A 20,529-nucleotide genomic window follows, 5' to 3' on the forward strand; every position below is an offset into this window, starting at 1 on the left:
TACACATACATAGAGACACTATGGCTTTAATATTTTGGATTTAAAAACAGGCTTATCTCTATAATCTTAGAAACAAAAAAGATAGTGCTTTAGATTACAGAAATCAGCAAAGTCACGCATCAGCAAAGTCACGCATCAGCAAAGTCACGCATCAGCAAAGTCAGGGGTAACATTTACATCATTACATTTGGTGTAAATTTAAAGACAAACAAAACAGTAAACCAGGTTTCAATAAAAACAAAATTATTTTAAAAATGTGTGTTCTAATTAGAGGAAATAAAAATAATCTTAGAAGGTTAAAAATTATTCTGTTATAGGTTGAACACTATTGGAGAAAAAAAATTTGTCAAAGGAAACAGATTGTCATATTGTTTTTTGGGTTACCTCAAGGGTTGATTTCGCATTTGCCTAGAATACTAGCAAGCCATTGCTTGCTCCAGACATAACCCAAACTAGTACATTGATTACTTGGAAACCAAGTTAATTCAATATTGCAGAAATGCCAATTTTTCATTTATTTTGTTGTTCTTGATTTCAGTGGGATTCTTAAGAGTAAGGAATGTGGGTTCAGACCACTAAATGCTTATAAAATCGTAATTTTAGACTAGTTTAAGAAAAAAAGGAAGAAAATCTCCATTGTGTGCTTCTATTGAAAGGTCTCATTTGTCTGTGCATAACGTACTAGTGATATTCAGAAACCAACAGAAGAGGTACTACATTCAGCAGTTGATTGCAAGAGTCCAAGCAGGCTGTTGGCCTATGAGTACAGCCAATGCTAAGTGTTTACATCTCCTTAATGCTGTGCCATGAGAATCCTTCTTTTGTATAGCCACATCCCCAAGAGGACTAATCCTAGTATATATGCTAAGCATGGTGGTCAGACAACATCTTAAATGATATTGAAAGCCCTAAAGATCAAACCAAACAGCTTTTACTCTGGACAGTTCCATCTTTGCTTTAGAAATACAATAACGCTTCATTCTTCCAACACAATTATCAGATATATTCAATGCATTTTACTGAGAAGAATAAATTAAACCCCATACCTCCCTTATGAGGTAGGTAAGTCACATTCTCTCCGTTTTAGAGCAGAAAATTGAGGCACAGTACAGCTAAGTACGTGACACTGCTTGAACCCAGTCCTCCTCCCAGTATTTTATTCTAATAAGAAGATCACACATAAAAATGAATGACGTAATACAGGTATATGTATGGATCAGCATTCCTATCAAAATATATAAACTTCACCTGTAACAGTTTACTTCATTCTATTGAAACACTTGCTAAAAAAACCCAAAAGTCCCGAGAAATGCAGTCTGAAAGGAAGACATTATGATAATGGTTTTATAAAAACTTGAGATGAATCCTTGATGGACTTAATTCATTTAGTGAACAGAATCTCAAAGACTTTTAAAAAAAACATGAAAAATGAGATCAATCTGTAAGACTGTTAGACTGAGGCTGACGTTGCATTTGATAATGGGGCAGATTTGAAAGCATTTACTGCGCTGGCTGCAAAAACTCTGATGTGAACACAGCTTCTGCATAATCCTCACAAACATCCTGCAGCTCTGCTGCCACATCACATAGGGCTTCTTCTGTTAGTTGCTCTGCAAGACTGAGGGAGAGGGAGGGAAAAAAAGAAAAGGAAAAGATTCAGAAAGTCAGATTTCAAATTCCAGTCATTCACTCCACTGTTATCAATGCTCTGATTTTAAAAGACAAATACTCATGTTTTTTCATTCTTTCTACTGCTTAGCCCAAGAAAAGAACTGATATGTATTCTGATGTGTGTTGTATAAGATACCAGAAGTTCTTTCCTCAGTCTGGTTCATAGCAAAGGACATACTTCAGGCTTAAACGTGTTGAGAGATCTCAGTTGCTTCCCTTTTTCAAACTCTTAGATACTAATCCTGCTTTGGAAATAGGAGTTAACATACTCATCCAAAGGCCATTGAAGTAAATGGGAAGCTTCTTACTGATTTTAGCTGCCACTGAATCAGGCCTTACTGAGAGCAATAAAGTTTAAGGAAAAGTGAGACAAGACGTTTCAATTTTCAGTGATCTCTGGACCACAGCAGATGTTACAGAAGGGAAAACTATTTTAGTGTAAGAACACAATTGTTTACTGGCCTCTTGAAAATTTCTTTTCAGAGTTTTGCATATATTCTAAAATATCATAAAGTTAGTCTTTCTAAGACCTTTTGAGCATAGTATGGGACTGTTTCTTTTACACATTGTGTGATACTATTTTATATAAAAAGATTTTTAATGCCCTCTGGTGGTAAGAATAAGTCAATGAAGCATGCTGGATATCGGATTGCATTTGTAGTTTGATTTCAAGTAACAACATGTATCAGGCAAATGGCAGCAGTGGAATTCAGCTGTCAGAAGAAGAGATTTACTGTCATTTAATCCATCTGCCATTCCCAAGAAGGTGCCAGTCCTTGAACCACCCAGCCTCACACCAATTAGGAAAAGGAGTACAGTTCAGAAGGGAGAGTGACAGTACTGAGAACTGACAAGGCATATTTCAGTGGTTTAGTTCAGTAGATTCAAATGCAGTGGTCTAACCACAGTTATTAAAACATTTGCCTACTTTGCCCTGGTTGGGCAAACCATCAACACACATGATTAACTTCATGCATGCAAGTCATCTCAAATATTGCAGGACCTGTGCCTGGAAACAGTGATGCAGATGCCAAATGTTACTCAAATGAGCTGTATCACCGATTCCAAAGCTACTACATTAAAAATGTGTGCAGAAGTTGAAAAACTCTTGGCAATTAAGCCTGATGTCCAATCTGCCAATACAGACAATTATGGCAAACCACTTCATCTACAACCACTGAAGTTAGATTTTGTAATTCTTTCATAATACTCCAGGGTCGTCTTCTTTCGTTTCTCTCCTCTCATAGTCAGAACTCTTCTGATTTCCACTCTGAAGGGAATTAACTGCATCTCTATGCCAATTGATGTTGTGCCAGTATTTCTTCAGTTCTGAAAGAACAGGACTGGCAAGGTTCAAGTTCAGCCTATATTCCCATGCTTTTTTTGGGCTGGGACTTTACAAGACCAATAGGTGATTTCTGAAATACATCATACATACCGAGAATGATTTCTAGGCAATCACTCAAGAAAAGTGCAAGGAAATGATAACCAGTGATATCACTTAGTTGCTATACCTGTTACTGAGCAACCAAAACACCTATTCGAGCTTCAGTGCAAGGTGGGTATTTCAGCTTACATTGCTGTGCTTGCTTAGCAGACATTGAGCGTGATAAACAATTTTTCTTTGCCAAGAAGCGAACAGCAGAGAGACTGTTACTTACTGCTTCGTCACCTCTTCTATTTGTACTAAGGGATGGTAAGCCACCTATATCACACTTCCCCCAGTGAACTCCATGAAGCATTAAGACTTGTGGAAGAGGAAGCACTGAAACCTGCACTAAGGCCAGTGGTGTCCTTTTAAAGAATATCTATCTATCTGTTGTTCCGTGAAACATCAACTTCATAATCTCTCACCACAAAGATTAAAACTTGCAGAGTTATTTACAGTGCTTTATTTTCTTTTCTCTCAGAAAAGAAAAAAAAAGTTAATTTTGTTTTCCTTCAATTTACCTGTTGATAATAGTCTTCTGAAAATAATTTAAGTTACCCTATATTTCACACAGTTGTTTTTGTGGTAACACCATAGAAAAACATGAAAAATAATCACTCCTCCAGGACATTCTGCTCCCATATCCTTTCGTTTTATCCAACTACCTTAAAAATCCGTGAACACCGAGTACCAGTAGAGAAACAGTCCAATAGCCGACTGCTTCTGGTTTTCAATTTGGAATTTAAATGGCCCCCTCCCCACTCCTTTCCTGAATAAGGGCAGGAAAACCTGTTCATCAGCTGATACATTCACTTCAAAAACGCAAGGGTAGTTCATATACCTCTCAGCTATCTGCCATGGATTGAAACTGCCTACCGCCTCATGGGAAATAAGCTTTAAGTGATGCTTGTATCTGCTGTTATAATCCAAGATGCTCTGGAGCATATGCTTTGGCACAGACACACACACATAGCACCCTTTCTGTAGAGAATTCCGAGTCAAGGGCTGCGGAATGTCCCTTCCAGTCTGCAATTTCTCCTCTGCTTCTTTGTTTTCATCAATATCCCTGGAAATATAAAACAGTCATTAAGCTAGAACTAGATTTTCAAGTATCTTTTTGAAGGATCAGAAAATCTCTTCAAAGAGTAACCATCATTTTCTGTAATGAAAACATTACAATGAAGACACACAGCTCATATGCACCACAGCTTAGTGTAGAGCTGAATATTCTACTTACTTGCCATCAAAAAGTTTTTCAAATAAAATGTCCATTTCTGGCTCTGTGTGTCCAACTAATTTGGTTATCTGAATTGGCTGAGGAGATGTAGGTCTTTTAGCTATTGATGCAATTCTTTGTTCTAGAAGGAAGAAAATAACATTTAAAATTGTTTCTTTGGAAGAGAAAAACTACATTTACTGCAGGTAAGACTTTTGCTTCTTTTAAGGGGAAGTCCTTGAGATGAATAAAGTATTGAAGGTGACAAGCCCCTAAAATGTAAATTCAAGACAGAATTTCCAAGAACTCAGTGTATTAAAGCTGAGCATTTTAGAAATCCTACCTTTAGCATAAATAGTTTGTTGTGTCAGTGGATACTTCGAGAGGAGAGATAGAAAACACCACTCTAAAACTAGTGTAGTCTAAGCTTGGCAGTAAATCCAAGACATGGGGAAAAAATCCATCAAGATTTGGACTAAGTCTTCACCAGTCTTATTGTGGGATTTTCCAATTGGTGTAAAACAACACAGTTACATCAAAGTCAATATGTGATCAGATACTCAGCTTGGAAAAATCAATGTAGCTTCACTGTTGTACTCTATCAAATAGTAGGATAAAGAACAGAACAGGGGGATGGGAAAAACAATATGCATAAGTCACCCTTTTTAGCATGCTACTGTGGCAAACTATTAAAATATGTACACTTACATATGGGAAACATCAAACTATTGTTTGGAATGCTACCCTTCATTAGTGAACGGTTTCCTACTAATATTACTTAGGTCTCTCTCAATTAAAAATTTAATCTGATGTGAAAAGTTAGTTATATCTTTTATCTGAAAGACTTTACATTCTTTCATTTATTTTCCATCCAATAAAAACAAGCAGGAAAATTATGATTAATGTGAACTGGAAGCATCCAAACTGTGTTTTTTTCAAGGATTAAATACTTTTTGCTGAAGCACATTGGATAATGAATTCTGTACAGAAAAATCCAGATTTTCTGAGGCTATAAAAATTAAACTTGCATGTATGCTGCAAGGTCTAAAAACAATATCACCATCACTTGAAAGGAATAAGGAAAGAGAATAATCTTCTAAGCTTAAGTAATTTAATATTATCTTCTGTGTACTGCCAGAAGAATCTTAAACTGCCATGGATTCACTGCTACACTAATATTTACCTAACATTTACTCTTGAACTCTAAGCCATTTAAGCTGATGGTTTATTAAAACAATGGAAAGAAAATGGGAGAAGCAAACTAGAAGATAAATATCTGCTTGCTCCTGCCTAAGCAAATCAACAGCAACAAACTGAAACTGTTTCACTATACCTTAGCTCAGCCTGTGAGCTCTTAAGAATTGTTTTGAATTCATCAGCATGAAAATGGTTACTGCTAAGTAATTAATGGTGTTTCAAGGGAGTCAAGTCAAATGAGAACACACTAAATACTCTTTGCAAGATTAAGATTTACTGATTTGCCAGTCCTTTTCTCAAAACTGAAGACAGGCAAGGCTTGAGGAGCTTAACAAGAAAAAGAGTGAAGTGGCTTTAGGATACCTCAGACTTAGAAGGTAAACTAGCTGTCTTCTGGAGTAAACTCAAGTAGCTTACAGATGAATTGGAGTGTATGGATTTATGGAACACCATCTTCACCGCACAAAAATTATTACTCACATTTTGGTAGAGAAGAACATATCTAAGCTAAGGAATGACAAATGCCTAGAAAAGGGACAACATTATTCAAACTTAACATCTGATGATTGGAAGTATGTGTTAAAGATTCCCAGCCTTCAGCTAAGTTGGACTAGCAGTGCTTTCCACCCAAATGCAGCCCCAATAAAGGCAAGTAGAAAATGACAGCCTGTTCTCAGAAGAGATCCTTCCTCTTTAAAATACTGATTTTAGAACTGTATTTTAGAAACAGTCCTCTGAAAGGGGCACCTATAGTCAAAAATGTGTCTGGATGGTGCTATTTGATCACACATAATCCAATGATTTTTATTTCAAAACATCGGAATTTAAAGATACAGATTACAGGGAAAACCAAGTTGCATTAAAAAAACACTTACCCATTTTGTCTTCCGGGACCCAGAACTCCAAATCACTGTACACAATCTGGGTAAATCTCCGGCGTACAGCCTCCTGGTATCTCTGGTTTTGAACATACAAAATGAATCAATCAACACATACTTGGCAGTTCAGCTGTACTACTTATCACCCAACAGGAAAGCAGGTCATGATCCTCCTTGGTCACAGTAGGCTTATTTTGCCTAGTTAACATAACACAGAAAAGGGGTAGGGGGGTGAAATCACAGATAATTATCTCGTTCAAAATGCCATTCTTGAAGACTCAATTTGTTGCCAGTACCATGGCAACTCCTCCCATTTCAGATCAACAGCATTTAGCAAACAACTGAAGGGCCCTCACGCTGTTCCTGCCTTACCAACAGTGAATTCAAATGTATGTTTAAATGCCTCATATGGCTAAGGACACTGCACAATGTAAGCTTCATGTTTCCTACTTACGAATAGATCTCTAGAAGTAAATGGCACTAAACTCAGCCGTTTTAAGTTAGGATAAATTTCACTGAACAGGAGGGTTGAAATGAGACTTGAACCCAAAAACTATGGAAAAGCTGAGCAGAGAAAAATTTTTAAGAAAGTAATTGATAGGGATGAACGTCAAATACGAAGGAACAATGAAGAGATTTACAGTTCTTTGGTTGAAATGATGCAGATGGTTAGGAATACCTTGTGAATAGGCCGACCTGACACATAGTAGATAAAAAGGCCTTGAAACTTAGTATTCTAGATAAGGAGGCCAACCTTGTATCTTGAGATAAGAGGATGGTGCTAGTGAGAATTATGCCAGGAGCTAGAACTAAGTATCTGTGAAGACTGAGACTTTTGCATATGTTAATGAATTCTGGGAAATGTAATGAATATGTATACTCTAACTGTATATAACTTCCATGGTTAAGTGATTTGGCACGCACACTAGGTGGAGCAATCCCCTGTGCGTCCAGCGCTGCAATAAAGAATACCTGCTTTCTAAAACTCCAAATTGAGTCTTAGAGAGTTTGTCAGAGACTTCTTCGTTTCATAATATATGAGAAAGTTCAAGTCAAGTAAATGATAACCTCATGAATATTTACATAGAAAGATAGATAAATAAGAGAACAGATAACCATGTATTTGTCTGACTTCCCCGTGTTGCCCTGTAAAATATTTTGGATTTCCAGAGCATATTTCCTTGAGATGCTCATGCTACTAGGTACTAGGATCCTAGATTACAGAAAAATGAAAAAAAAAAAATCTATAAATATTCAAATACTTTCCAATCTGTGAGACAATCAACATAATCACCGTACTGATTCTCCCATTCACATATGATGATCTAAGTCACAAGGTCTTGAGGTGGGAAGCAAACTTAGGTCAACCAACTCTAAAGCCAGCAATAAATCCATTAGGGCAAATATTCTTCTTCTATTCTTACACTACTTTTTGCTGGAAGTGCAAACTCCTTCCAAGTCTTTCATTTCATACACTGATCCCATCAGACCTTGCTTCATTTAAGAATGTAGATACTTACAGATACTACAATTTATGGACAGTAAACAAGGAATAAGCACTAATGAGACCAACCAAGAGAGAAAATCTTACTTCAATTTCTTCCATTCTTTGCAACATTGACTCCAGACTATAAGTGTCAGCCATAGGCAGAGCCTCGGTCTGGAGTCTCTCATGCTGCTCCATACTCCACAGTTCCTGAGCAGTATCTTCCAAAAGATCATCCAATAGCTTTTCACTCAGAATATCTGCATTTGCTGCAACCTGCTATTTAAAAAAAACAAAAACCTAAAGACAAAAAGAACCCCCCAAAAAACCAAACCACACAGCCAATGCAAGAAAGAAAGAAACCCCCCCACAAAACAACTGGGGGGGAAGAATGCTTACAAATCAAACATTTCTTATAGCAGCTCATGAATAATCCAATTACCATTTCAACTATTCCCTTTAATGAAAATCCAAATAAATTCCTGTTTTCCTTCCACCCACACAGTAAGCCAAATCAATAAAAACAGCCTAGTATGTTCCTACCAATAAAATCAATGAACATGGAAAAAGCTTTCTACACAACTGTGTTCCCAAACTGAAGACAAAATTGTCACAGGTTCAGAGATCACCCAGGAATTCAAGAAAGTGAAGTGAAGGCCCTCATCTTACAAAACACTACACACACATTTAACTTATCATACAGGAACAGTCTCACAGCAGCTCCAGTCTTATAGGTGATGAGTAAATATACAGGATCCAGGTCACAGCTGTAGGTTTCAGTTGTGTCCAGTTTTACCAATTAGCCATGGTACGATATCACTATCCATTTATCTGTATTATTTTATATGAAAACATTTTTCCCCCTAAGCAACTTTATGCATTCAAGGACACATCAAGCAAAAACTATACAAAAGAGATTTTGTTAGAAAGAGCTTTCTCATTGTTTCATGTTGCATGTGGTTACAACACAATACTTGAGAAGGCACACATGCCCATACAATGACACTGTTTTAAAGATGTGGGTTATGGAAGTTGAAATCAGTACTACTTTTCCAGATGCATTCTGCTATATGGCAAAGATAAAAATTCATCTTAAATGTAAAGCAGCTTTACTCTATGACAAACAGATAGAATATACCTTCTCAGCTGCGTGAGTTAAAAGGTGGTTTATAAATGAAGAATCCTTCAAATGACAGTTTGTTTCCAAGGAGACATTGATCTTCTAAATAAAATGTAAATCCTCTCATGATAATCAAGCTTTCTGTATTATTAGTCATTAATATTACTAGTCCAAATTTATTTAGTCATTAAATATGGTATTATAAGAATTATTACTTATCAAGTCCGGTCATGTTCAGTGTGGAACTGTTACAACCATTCAAAAACAACTTAAAAATGCATCTACTTGACAAGAAGCTAACCAAAATATTTAATGCAGCTTTGCCAAACTTCATTACAGTAATTCAAGACTCACATACTGAAATGGAAATACACTCTCCAAATGTCCAAAACTGTGTTGACTACATAAATATGACTTGCATTAAGTTGAAAAGAAACTGTGTGTTGCCCCTTTATAAATGTTTTACAGCTCTAAAGGCATTCTTCAAACACTGGCATGAGTTTGACTGTACTACCTGTGTCCTATCTAATAGAGGTTCTAAGCGCTCCCGTACTGCCATCTCAACTTTGTCTGCATACTGGGTTGGAGAAGCACTTTGTGACCTACACAAAAAAGAACAGATGACAATGCCATTCTGAAACTTGGTATGACAACAATAATTTAAAAAACCCAAACACATAAATGTACTTTTTGGGGGACTGGTGGGAGTGTGTCAAATCTGACACCATTTATTAGCTCTTCAAATCATTACCTTAACTTCTGCATTTTTTTCATTTCTCCTCTGCTAAGGTCAGTTAAAACCTTCACTCTTCTTGAAGTTTCTGCTTCAAGCCATGCTAGTCTTCAAAAATAAAACAGTAACATAGAGGGTTATAAAATGCACATTCTAACAACTGAAGAATGAAATCACATGATTCTGAGTATTAATTTAGAAAACTTGCAAAAAACTTTAGAGAGAAAATTAATACTGACTTTAAGACCATACAAGCCAGGAAATTCTGTTGAGAACCAGGGATCTTCAATTATGTTTTCTGCTACTGGCAAACAGGCAACTTCATGGCTATCCACAAATACTGCCCGGAGAGTGAAGCTCCTTGTCTTACCATGCACACTGCCTACTACAGACCCAGCAGCTGGATAAGCAGTTGGCTCTCCTGCTTCAACTGCCACAAACAGCAGTCCCAAAGCAAACTAAATTTGGGGAGCCCTGGTCTACAGGATGCTGAATATAGTTTAAAATAAACAAACCTGCACTCTATTACTGGCTAGGACAAAGATTTATATTTTATCCTTCTGGAACAGGGAGATAATATTTACCTTCTTAATGCACTGCTGCAAATATCCATTCTGCATACTGTGTATTTTGTCAATGCCCGCTTAGTACAGTTTGGCCTGTGACTCCCAGACAATACTTGGACCTGATCCAGGAAAAAGCATAAAGCAATGGCTCTTCCCAGGCTGTATGAATAAGGTCACTTTGTGCCCAGTGGGAAAAGAACGCAACTATCCGGTAGCGAGCTGGGCTGTGCCACTTGCCTTCATGGTCTGACAGCCAGGCCAAATCCATCCTATTTACTAGTACAGATACAGCAGCATTTCCACAGGAAAGCAAGGTAAAGACAGGTTCCACTAGACAATGAACATACCGCTTAGGTGTAACAGGTGGCGATGTAGGGTTTGGAGGCACGCAGGGTATTCTGCTCTCCTTAACAAGTCGTTTGTTCTCTTTTAGCTGGAAAGCTATTGTTGTCTCTTGAAATCGGGCATGCTTTCCTTGAGGCTGTACCTGTCTTGATTTTAGAGATTTTGGCATTCCCTTAAAATTAACACAGTCACATTAAAAACATGTATTCCAGTTGTGGAATTTTTAAAGTATTTTGCATTCTGCTTCAGAATTTGTCTTGAAGTCAAGCCTGCTGGCTTTGTTGCACAGTTGACATGTGGTTTTACAACTGATTTAAAGGGAAGTACAACTGTGCCTGAACAGAACATATGCATAATCCTGCAACTATTATTTTTGCAAACAGTTCCAATTTTTCCAATGTTGCTCTTCATGGGGAAAAACTTATTTTGAAATTTTCAGAATTAGACTCTATGTTAACTCTTAATAAATCCAAATAGAAGGTTTCCAAGGTAACATTTTATTCAGCCATTACTGAAATGCTTAACCCTCCTGCTCACAATCCTCGCTGATAGATAGATATGGGAAGCAATAAAAGTTACATATGCATACATCTATGTTACTGTATCAGATCTGATTTTTCAAGCTGAAGGTGATACTCTGAGGAAGGAAAAAAGAAAAGCATTTAATAAAAAAACCCAACTATTTGCAAAATTTAGCAATTTGAAATATTCTTTGAAGAACTCACTTGTTTGTATTACAGAAGCCTCTTGCTGGTTGCAAGAAGGACCTACCAGAAATCAGAATCTGTATTAAGTTTTATAATTTCTGTAATCAATCAAGTAAATGTGCCTAACTTATATCTTCCTACTAACATTAGCATAAGCACAACATTACTGCTGAGTGCATTTTTCATGAGAGAGGGCAACCAATAAGAGGAAAATATTTCAGCTTTAATTTCAAGTTGAAAAATAACCATGCTAATTTCAAACATTAAACTAGTTTTGGTGAAAGTTTTCCTTGCTAATTCTGTTATTCATTGTTTCTAGTTGTACAGTGCATTTCCAAGGAACAATAACACTACTTTCAAAAAACATTTGATAAAATAGTCATAACCACTAGAAATAATGCAGGCAGATGACATAGTTTATCCCCCTATGCCGCCTAGCTCAGAATAAAAAAATTCTGAGGAAGTGCAAAGCTTGACAGTGTCTGACATTATATAATAAATCCCAGAGGACAAGTAGAAGAAAGCATAAATTCTTTTATCACTTCCATACCTGTGATTTTGCAGGTAATAACACACCTTTCTTCTTCAAAGGGCCACTTTCAAGGATGGGATCTTTTTTTACAGCTCTAGCTCTCACCAATGCGTCTATGCTTCCTTGTAAAGTGGCATTTCTCTCTGGAGTAGGTGGGTTGTTTTCTTCTCGGAATTTATTGTGCAATATATGAGCACAACTGTTTGCCTTCTGAACTGCTGAAATATTTGCAACATGTCAGTGTTTATCTGTATCAAAAATAATAAATAAACTTTCAACTGTAAGTTGAAGGAGGCAAGAATCATCTTTATTTCTACATTTGATAACTTCTGTTATGCTAGGTATACCTAATCATGAACTTTTAAGCTCGACCATAATTTTAAAAAATCAAATAATAAAAGAAAAAAAAACCCTTCTATTTCCTGACAAGTATTAAATAAATTGTCTTTGAACAGGAGATTTTGGGTTTTGTGTGCATATACATATTTATACGTATATAGTTATTTGAAAATATACATATATATGAAAATCATGGGAAAGCCTTTTGGTAGTAATTGCCATATTGAGGTCTACGCAGTGATAACAAAACATTCTTTTTTAGGCAGCAAGACACATGGAAACCATTAGATGCTTGTAAATATACTGTCTCTCTGGACTGCCAAAGATGAATTAATCTCATAGAATTCTTCTCGCCCTTACCTAGGGGTAGAAGGGAATACTTACTATTCTAGTAAAATACAGTATGAGGTATGAGAAAGACACCCCAAAGAAGAAAAACAATTAATGTAGATTATACAATAATGTAATAGGCTATAATGGCTTTCATGAGGTTTCAGAATACTTCAGGTGGTAAACTTACAACACCTTGAGAAAGAATAAAGCCTATTTCCTTTCATATATGCAGTAAAAGAACAATAAAGTAAACCAATTGCCAAAGGTTGCATGGCAAACTAGTAGTGAAAAAAACCAGAGACTTCAGCTTAACTATCAGTTAACGTGTCTCTAGGTACTGAAACTGTGATCACTGTGTGGAAGACATTAACATTAATGAACTGGCAAGAATAAAACACAGCCACCCCTCTCAGAAGTAGAGAAACTGCAAAAACCAAGGAAATTCTGAGCCAACGCTTTGGTATGTCTTTTCACTGTAAACAGTTAAACAACAATAGCTTTGTTAGAGATTTGCTAAGAGTCAGCGACTTTGCACTCCAAAATAATATATTTATACAGTATTATCTAGGTAGATATTTGGAAATATTCTGTGTACACCATTAATGTCAACTTGTAAACTGCCATTTAGGTGTAAACTGCAGAAAAACAATCTGAGTGTAGCCCACGGTAAAAGAAATGGACAAAAATAGGAAAAACATGATGATAATAATATAGTTATAAAGAGGCATATAAACCTGCAGGTCTATCATCTCAGGGGAACAGCTGAAAAAATGCATAACGAGGCTATGTGAATCTGATAACTACATATGGGCTGTTATACACTTCTGACCAACAATATGTAACATACTACAAAATTGAACTGCAGACGGTAAGTTAGCTGATAAAAATGTATTTAATAATTCAAAATACAAACCACTCAAGAGACTCCTGGCAGCTGGAGGTTTTCTAGGTTCTTGTCTGTGTCGTCCTTTTAAGATAAGAGGTTTGTTTTCTCCTTTTGGAGATGTAAGCTGCTTTCTGGCTGGAAATGTCTCAGTGTTCCTTGGAGATTTGTCCTGAGATGCTGAAATACATTTCTTTACTTTTTTGGGTGTTTGTTTCTTTTCCAACAGTGAATCCAGATCCTGCATCAAATATTTAGAATTTTAATTACTCTCTCAGTAAACCTGATGTAATAATGACAAGCAAATTCAAGAGATTCTAAGTAGTTGGAACTTTTTTGGTGTGGTTTTGGTTTTTGTTTTTGTGGTAGTGATTATTCCTGATAGCTTGTTCATGCAGAAGCTTCTTTATATTATTAACTTAAATCTTACAGAAAAGGCTTGCATTTTTGTATTTACAACTGACTCCAGCAAATTATCTGCTTACAGCATGTTAAAAAAAAAATGGACACAAAGGCTACAGACAAAAAAAAATGCCTACATAACTATGGTAAGACAGACAGACACTTCTTCCAATGCTAAGTCCAAACTTAAACAATTCTACCTCCTTTCCTGTTCCCAGGCAGTTAGCCTTGTTACTGTTCTCATAAGCAGTTCAGAACAGTAAAAATAAAAACACAGCTCTTACAGTTAGAACAGTATTTTAAGGAAAATAAAATATCTTATGTCTATTGTACCAGTTCCTTTTATTCAAATTAATTAGATACTGGTTTCATAATAGTTCAGGTAGGAACTGCAGCAGGAAATGTGAATCAGAACTTTTCTATTATAGCAACAACACGTTTTAAGACATCAGATATCACTAACAAGTGTCATTTGAAGGGCAGAGAGCTTACATAACTCTTGTAGCTACAACTTTATCTTCTGCCTGGACAATTCTGCACTCACCACCATGTGTGAGGCTCAGATGCTCATCACTAATCCTGATGACTAAAGCATGCATCACAAAACAATGAACATGTAACTTACACCAATGTATAAAATGCAATTCTTTCAGTCCTGAAAATGGCAAACAAATCAGAAACTGGTGCTTTGCTACCACTATCACTACCAGTCCTCATTCTACCAGGAGAGCCAATAAAGACAGGAACAACATCAACAAGAAAAGCAGCAGGTAGCTTCTGTGTTTAGGATGCAACTCTATTTTAGACCACCATTATTTAGGAACTTCAGAAACATATTTAGATATTAGAAAATATGACCTTTAATTAAAAAAAAAAAACAACAGTAAGATATCCTGCCATTTCATGAACACACAATATAGTTTGCAGTCTCATATTTCATGACGTCTTTTCTGCCTTAGCAAAAACAAAATGTTTTTTCCTACCTCAACTTGCAGCAAAATATCTATGATAATGTCAGAAATGGAAGAATCCACTTCTAGTTTGGCAGAACAGAGGGACAGTTGTCGAATGAGACTGCCCAGTTCCTTGTAGTGGGTAGGAATCTGCTGCTCTGTTTGATCTGTAAACTGATTGGCAAACGCCTGCAAGGCTCGTACAGCTCCTCTGTGTGCTGCCGCCAATCTGGATACTGCTCGAGACTGGAAAAATGAAAAACAAATTCATAGTTTCTAAGAATACTGATAATATTCAAAGAATTGTTGCCAAAATTTCACAGCAAAACACTGAGCCTTGGGATAATTCTGATGGATATGAGGCCATTTGTGAGGCAAACCAAAACAGGCATTTAAGTAATCTACTAAAGGTACTACACAACAGTACTCATATCAAGCATCATGCTACCTTCAGATAAAAAAGCCCAGTTATAACCTATTCTGATGTTTCTACTACCTACACCAAAACAGTACTGTAGTCATGGGCTTGACCCTAACATGCAACAATTGCACAAACATAGAACATTCTCCATCCTCCAGTTTTTGTTACAGAAGAAAATACAAGTGATGGAAAAGCACAAGAGAATAACACGACAATACTGGCCAAACAGTAGGCCAGTAGATCTCAGTACTATCTTTCTGAAGGATGCTGGGCAGAGAAGAAAATCAGAAAGGAGGCTGATAAGACTGAGTGACATCAACAGGAAGTTAAAAAAAGAAGTCAAGAATAGAACACAGTTATTCAGAACAGGAAGTGGAATGAAGAAGGAATTAGAAGCTACATAAAAGCAGAAGACCAACAGCCTTCCTCTCCATTTTACTGTAGACAGATAAGAACTGAAGAGAAGGAAGCAGCAAAGGCAGTATCAGACCAGTGAGACATATTTCTGTAAGAATGAGATGAAAGGTGCAAGACACAAAGAAAATCTCCATTCTGTAGAGGGCTTATGTGTACCCTAGACAATTAAACTCAATTAGCTAGAAAACTTTCTGTCAATAAGTCACTCACAGCCTGAAGGATAATTACATCCTACCTTTTTAGTATGTTTGATTTTATGAGGACTCAGTTTCTCTAAATCATCCTGAATTTCTTTTACCTGTTTATCAAGAAAGGAGGGGGAGAGGGGAAAGACAGTCAGAATTAGCTCCATATCTATAAATGAATAGTTAATCTTCACTGTAACATCTGAGTGAAAGTCCAATTTTTCCAATGGTGATGCTCATCTCTCTGTCCAGTCATGAGAGAAATTAGTCACACCATTCAGATCTAAACTAGAATGCCACGGAAGTTCAGAGATAACCTGATCGAATTTCTCTTGTTTCAGTTCATTTCTGTCAAATTCATCACAATAAACTAGCTACTGTACATCCCAATTTAAAATGCTGGTTCCTACCTGTTGCTGGAGTACATACAGCATCCGAGCTGACCGTGCAGCTTGTTTCTGTCTCCTAGTGCAAACTTGTTGCTCTTTATCAGGATCTAAAATTTCCCTATTTCTCCCTAAAAAGCATGAAATGTAAAGTTTTATGTCTTAATTTAACCTGTGAAAATCCTTATTAAGCCATGATATCAAACGTAACTTAGCAATAAGCCTCTTTCATGCAGAACCAATACACAGTGCATTAGTATTTTGCAGGGCTCCCTCGAGTAGTAATGCAAGCTAGTTATTTTAACTCTACATCATGTTTCTATTTAGAATTGACTAAACATTCTTATACAATATAGCTTAATAGTTATAGCTTACAAAATCACATGTGGCCCCTTACTTTTATGACAAAGTTGCAGGTAAAGCACTCAAAGTTAGGAATGGTTAAACTTCCAGCTAGTTCCTACAAAAGAACCAATGCAGTGTACACTGGGGCTGGCTGGGACAGAGTTAGTTTTCTTCATAGTCACTCTTATGGTGCTGTTTTTGATTTATGACTAAACCAGTGTTGATAACACTCCAGTGTTTTGGCTATTGCTGAGCAGTACTTGCACAGCACTAAGGCTTTCTCTTTTTTCAACTATGCCCTGCCAGTGCGTAGGTTGGGGGTGTGTAAGAAGTTGGGAGGGGGCACAGCCAGGACAGCTGACCCCAACTGACCAAAGGGATATTCCATGCCATGCTCAGCAATAAAAAATTGAGTTTTTTGGGGGGAAGGTAGCCATTGCTCACAGATTGGCTGGGCATTGGGTCTACTTGGGGAGGTAGCAAGTGATTGCCTTTGCATCACTGTTTTATTTTTTTCTTTCTTCTTCCTCTTTCCTTCCCTTATTAAATTATCCTTATCTCAACCCATAAGTTTTCTTGCTTTTAATCCTATTCTCTTCCCCATCCCGCCAGGGGGGAAATGAGCACAAGCGTGTGGCGCTTCGTCGCCGACCAGGGTTAGCCCACAACAGTGTCAGAAAGGACATTAATCATGCTACTGCACAGCCATAAATTAGGTGAGTCAGACTTGTGAAATGAAATTTTACCAACTGTTGCCCCCTTTCTCATCACTGGTAAGAATGTGGTTAATTATGATACTGTTTTTTGCAGTCTGAATATCTAGTCAATAGGCCTACAATGTTTTTTCACCCACGTTATTAAATAGCCTACCACTAATTTACTATCATTGCAGGTTGGATTGGAACTCACCACAAACACTCAGAGATATTAAACCCTGCTGTTGCTTAAACTGGCTAGCCACTCTAGTTTTTATCTACTTTTGAAAAAAGTAGATGGTTTTCAAAAATCCAGAACTAAATACGGATTCTAATCCAAGCCAAAAAACAGAAAGAAAAACAAATCAACAAACTACTGTACATTTATATAACATAATTATTGTTCAGTCTTACACCTTTTTTAGTCAGTTCTTCAATTTTCTGGACATAGCTCCTCAATTCTTTTTGCAGCCGTCGGACTTCCTGCATATTTTTATCTTCTTTTTTGTTTACATTTGGCTTGGGGTCTGGTCCTGTATCATGGGTGGGTGAAGAGTCCAAAACAGCTGGTATTAGCTTTCCTTCATTTGGTGTGTAGAGATAAACCTTAGCGCCAGAGATGGTAGTCTCCACTTTGGAAGGCTTACCAAATTTATGCTGATATTTCAAGCGCCTTTGAGGCTTCAGTGCATTTTTATTTTCTGGACTTTCAAATACTTCAGTCTTCTGCTGCTGTGATTTCTGGGCCAACAATGGTTTATTGACAGCATCTCCAAACACTTGCTGTTTCACTTGCTCTTCAAGATGTCTTCGTTTTATGTCCCTTTTGGCTAGCTGAATAGCCAATTTTAGTCTCTCTTCAGACACCACTGAAAACATGCTAGAGCTTCTTATGCTGGGGTCCTCACTTCCAGCTAGATTTCTTGGATCACTGGATGCCTTCAGTTTTTCTATTATAATTGGACAGGGGTTAGAGAATCTGAGAGCCAAGTTCTCTGGAACTGCAGGAACATTTCTATTAAACTGGAGCTGTTCCAAAGGATAAAAAAAAGCTGATGTTACACAGAACACTTTACACAGCTGATAGATCTTTCATATTAGAATGCATTCTGTCATGATGGTACTTCTTCAATGCATGCAAGGCGTTCTGTCCACTCAGACAAATGCCAGTATTCAAAATTATTTTGAATTAAGCTTTTAGATCATCTTGTAAATAACATTAGGCACTTATCTGCAACTTAGAGTGGGCACCTTAGGGAGGGTACACACACTGAAAAATCTCCTCCAAAGTGACTGTGCAATGGACAATGAATGCCCTTATAAAGATTTTTTTTAAGAGTTCTGACAATGAAATTAATAACAACAATTAACATTAGTAATACAAATGGGTATGAATATATCATACTGATTTAGTAAGGCATTACTAAATTTACAAAGGTAACAGAAGGAGAAATGATGAAGGAGATGCATGATGAAGGAGAAATGGAAAGCTGAAACATGCTTTCTAGGTTCTGTTTCCATGTAGTACAGCAAGATGTTAAGATAGTGTATTGGTTTAGACTGGGATAGAGTTAAATTTCTTCATGGTAGCTTGTATGGTGCTATGTTTTGGATTTGTGACGAAAACAGTGTTGATAGTGCACCAATGTGTTAGTTACCGCTGAGCAGTGCTTGCACAGCGTCAAGGTCTTTTCTGCTCCTCACACTGCCCCGCCAGCGAGTGGACTAGGGGTGGGCAAGAAGTTGGGAGGGGACACAGCTGGGACAGCTGGCCCCAACTGACCAAAGGGATATCCCATACCATATGACATCATGCTCAGCAATAAAAGCTGTGGGGAAGAAGGAGGAAGCGGGGGATGTTTGGAGTTATAGCATTTGTCTTCCCAAGTCACCGTTACACATGATGAAGCTGCGGAAATGGCTAAACACCTGCCTGCTGATGGGAAGCAGTGAATGAATTTCTTATTTTGCTTTGCTTGCACACACAGCTTTCGCTTTACCTATCAAACTGTCTTTATCTCAACCCATGAGTTTTCACACTTTTATCCTTGCGATTCTCTTCCCCATCGCACTGTGGGGGAGTGAGCTAACGGCTGTGTGAGTAGGTGCCTACTGGGATTAAACCACAGGTTAAACAGACAGGTAAATAATATTTACAGATGTAGTTTTTGATCTATACCCTTACAAAAGGACAGTGTCAAGATTATGTATGACAGCAACATGAAAGCAAGCATGAAGATTTGACACTCGCTAGTGGGCTATCTCAGGAAGCAGGTCATAATCAACTTTTTCTAACGATCACAAATGAAAACCAGTTCAGCATTGCTGCAGAAGTCAAGTAATACCTGTGTTTGTAAAGCCTTTGCTTCATTCCTGTATAGCTGGGTAGTAAATGCAAATGTAGCATCAGACATGGTTGGCTTGCTTGGTCCCATCACATTGGCTTGATGCTGAAAATCCAGTTATTTGTCCTTTACTTACGATTACAACTATGTACATAAGAAGTATAATACACTATTTCTGCCCCTCAAAAGCAATCCCAGGTCTGATGTGAATAACAGATAGAGAACCAACCTGAGGAGGCACGTAGAAATGGAAAACGTATCATGTGTACTCATACAGGTGGTACACAAAATGAAGAGTACAATCCTGCCGTTTAATTTACAATTTATATCCTTCTTTTACACACCCCCACAGAGAGCTGAGGAGCACCATTACGGACTATAAGGCTCACACTATGAACTGTAAGAAGACTGTCACAGAACTTTCATAGCTATCACTTACCTAAAAGGGAAATAGTATACTGCAGCGAGAAGAAAACAGACTAGCAAGATAGCCTAAGGTAATGCTCAAGGCAGCCGGGTCTGTACAAAAAATGCTAGTGTCAAAGGAAAACAGATCAAGGGCTCATACCCAAACTTCTTTACTTAAGAGGACTTAAAATAAAAGCGATTGTGCGGAGACAGCCAGAAATTTACATCTCCTTCACCTGCATCTAAGAATTAAGAACTGAGCCAAGGACCCAACGCGTAACAATATTAAAACTTTCTATCGCGACTGAATTACAGGCTTTGTCTCTGCTCCTGAGCTCAGCTGCACGCGCCTCTCTCCCGGTCTCACACGACCCGGAGCCCTGACGCCAGTTTGGCCGTGCCTGCCTGCAGGCTTTGGTCACGGCGCGCCCCTCGCGAGGGGGCCTCCCCTGCGGTGCGACCTCCCTCCAGCTGCCCGCAAGTCAGAGCCCAGCGGCCGACCGACCTCGCGCCCCAGCCCTGTCGGCGACAGTCCGC

General features: G+C 37.6%; 1 protein-coding gene across 2 annotated transcripts; it reads right to left on the reverse strand.

Moving 5' to 3' along the window:
- KIAA0753 (KIAA0753 ortholog) lies at positions 1 to 20,529 on the reverse strand. Of its 2 annotated transcripts, XM_075168194.1 has the most exons (16): positions 20,498 to 20,529; positions 19,585 to 19,728; positions 17,656 to 18,268; positions 16,224 to 16,330; positions 15,864 to 15,926; positions 14,821 to 15,036; positions 13,466 to 13,676; positions 11,899 to 12,098; positions 10,644 to 10,813; positions 9,749 to 9,838; positions 9,512 to 9,599; positions 7,983 to 8,156; positions 6,389 to 6,470; positions 4,338 to 4,458; positions 3,942 to 4,166; positions 1 to 1,618 (listed from the first exon to the last, which is right to left on the reverse strand). In XM_075168194.1, the coding sequence occupies exons 2-16, from the start codon at positions 19,672 to 19,674 to the stop codon at positions 1,501 to 1,503; spliced, it is 2,568 nt and encodes an 855-aa protein (XP_075024295.1). In that variant the 5' UTR covers positions 19,675 to 19,728; positions 20,498 to 20,529; the 3' UTR covers positions 1 to 1,500. The 2 variants fall into 2 exon arrangements, with proteins under 2 accessions (XP_075024295.1, XP_075024294.1); XM_075168193.1 differs by lacking the exon at positions 1 to 1,618 and having other exon boundaries at positions 1,625 to 4,166; positions 7,983 to 8,153.

The sequence above is a fragment of the Calonectris borealis genome, chromosome 19, assembly GCF_964195595.1.
Source record: "Calonectris borealis chromosome 19, bCalBor7.hap1.2, whole genome shotgun sequence".
Taxonomy (NCBI): domain Eukaryota; kingdom Metazoa; phylum Chordata; class Aves; order Procellariiformes; family Procellariidae; genus Calonectris; species Calonectris borealis.

Coding starts and splice junctions, on each gene's coding strand:
- KIAA0753 (XM_075168193.1), bottom strand. CDS start 19,674: ATGGGACCAAGCAAGCCAACCATGTCTGATGCTACATTTGCATTTACT. Junction 16,331..17,655: donor TGAAGAACTGACTAAAAAAG/GTGTAAGACTGA, acceptor CATGCTTTTTAG/GGAGAAATAGGGAAATTTTA. Junction 9,600..9,748: donor AAAAAAATGCAGAAGTTAAG/GTAATGATTTGA, acceptor TTTTTTGTGTAG/GTCACAAAGTGCTTCTCCAA.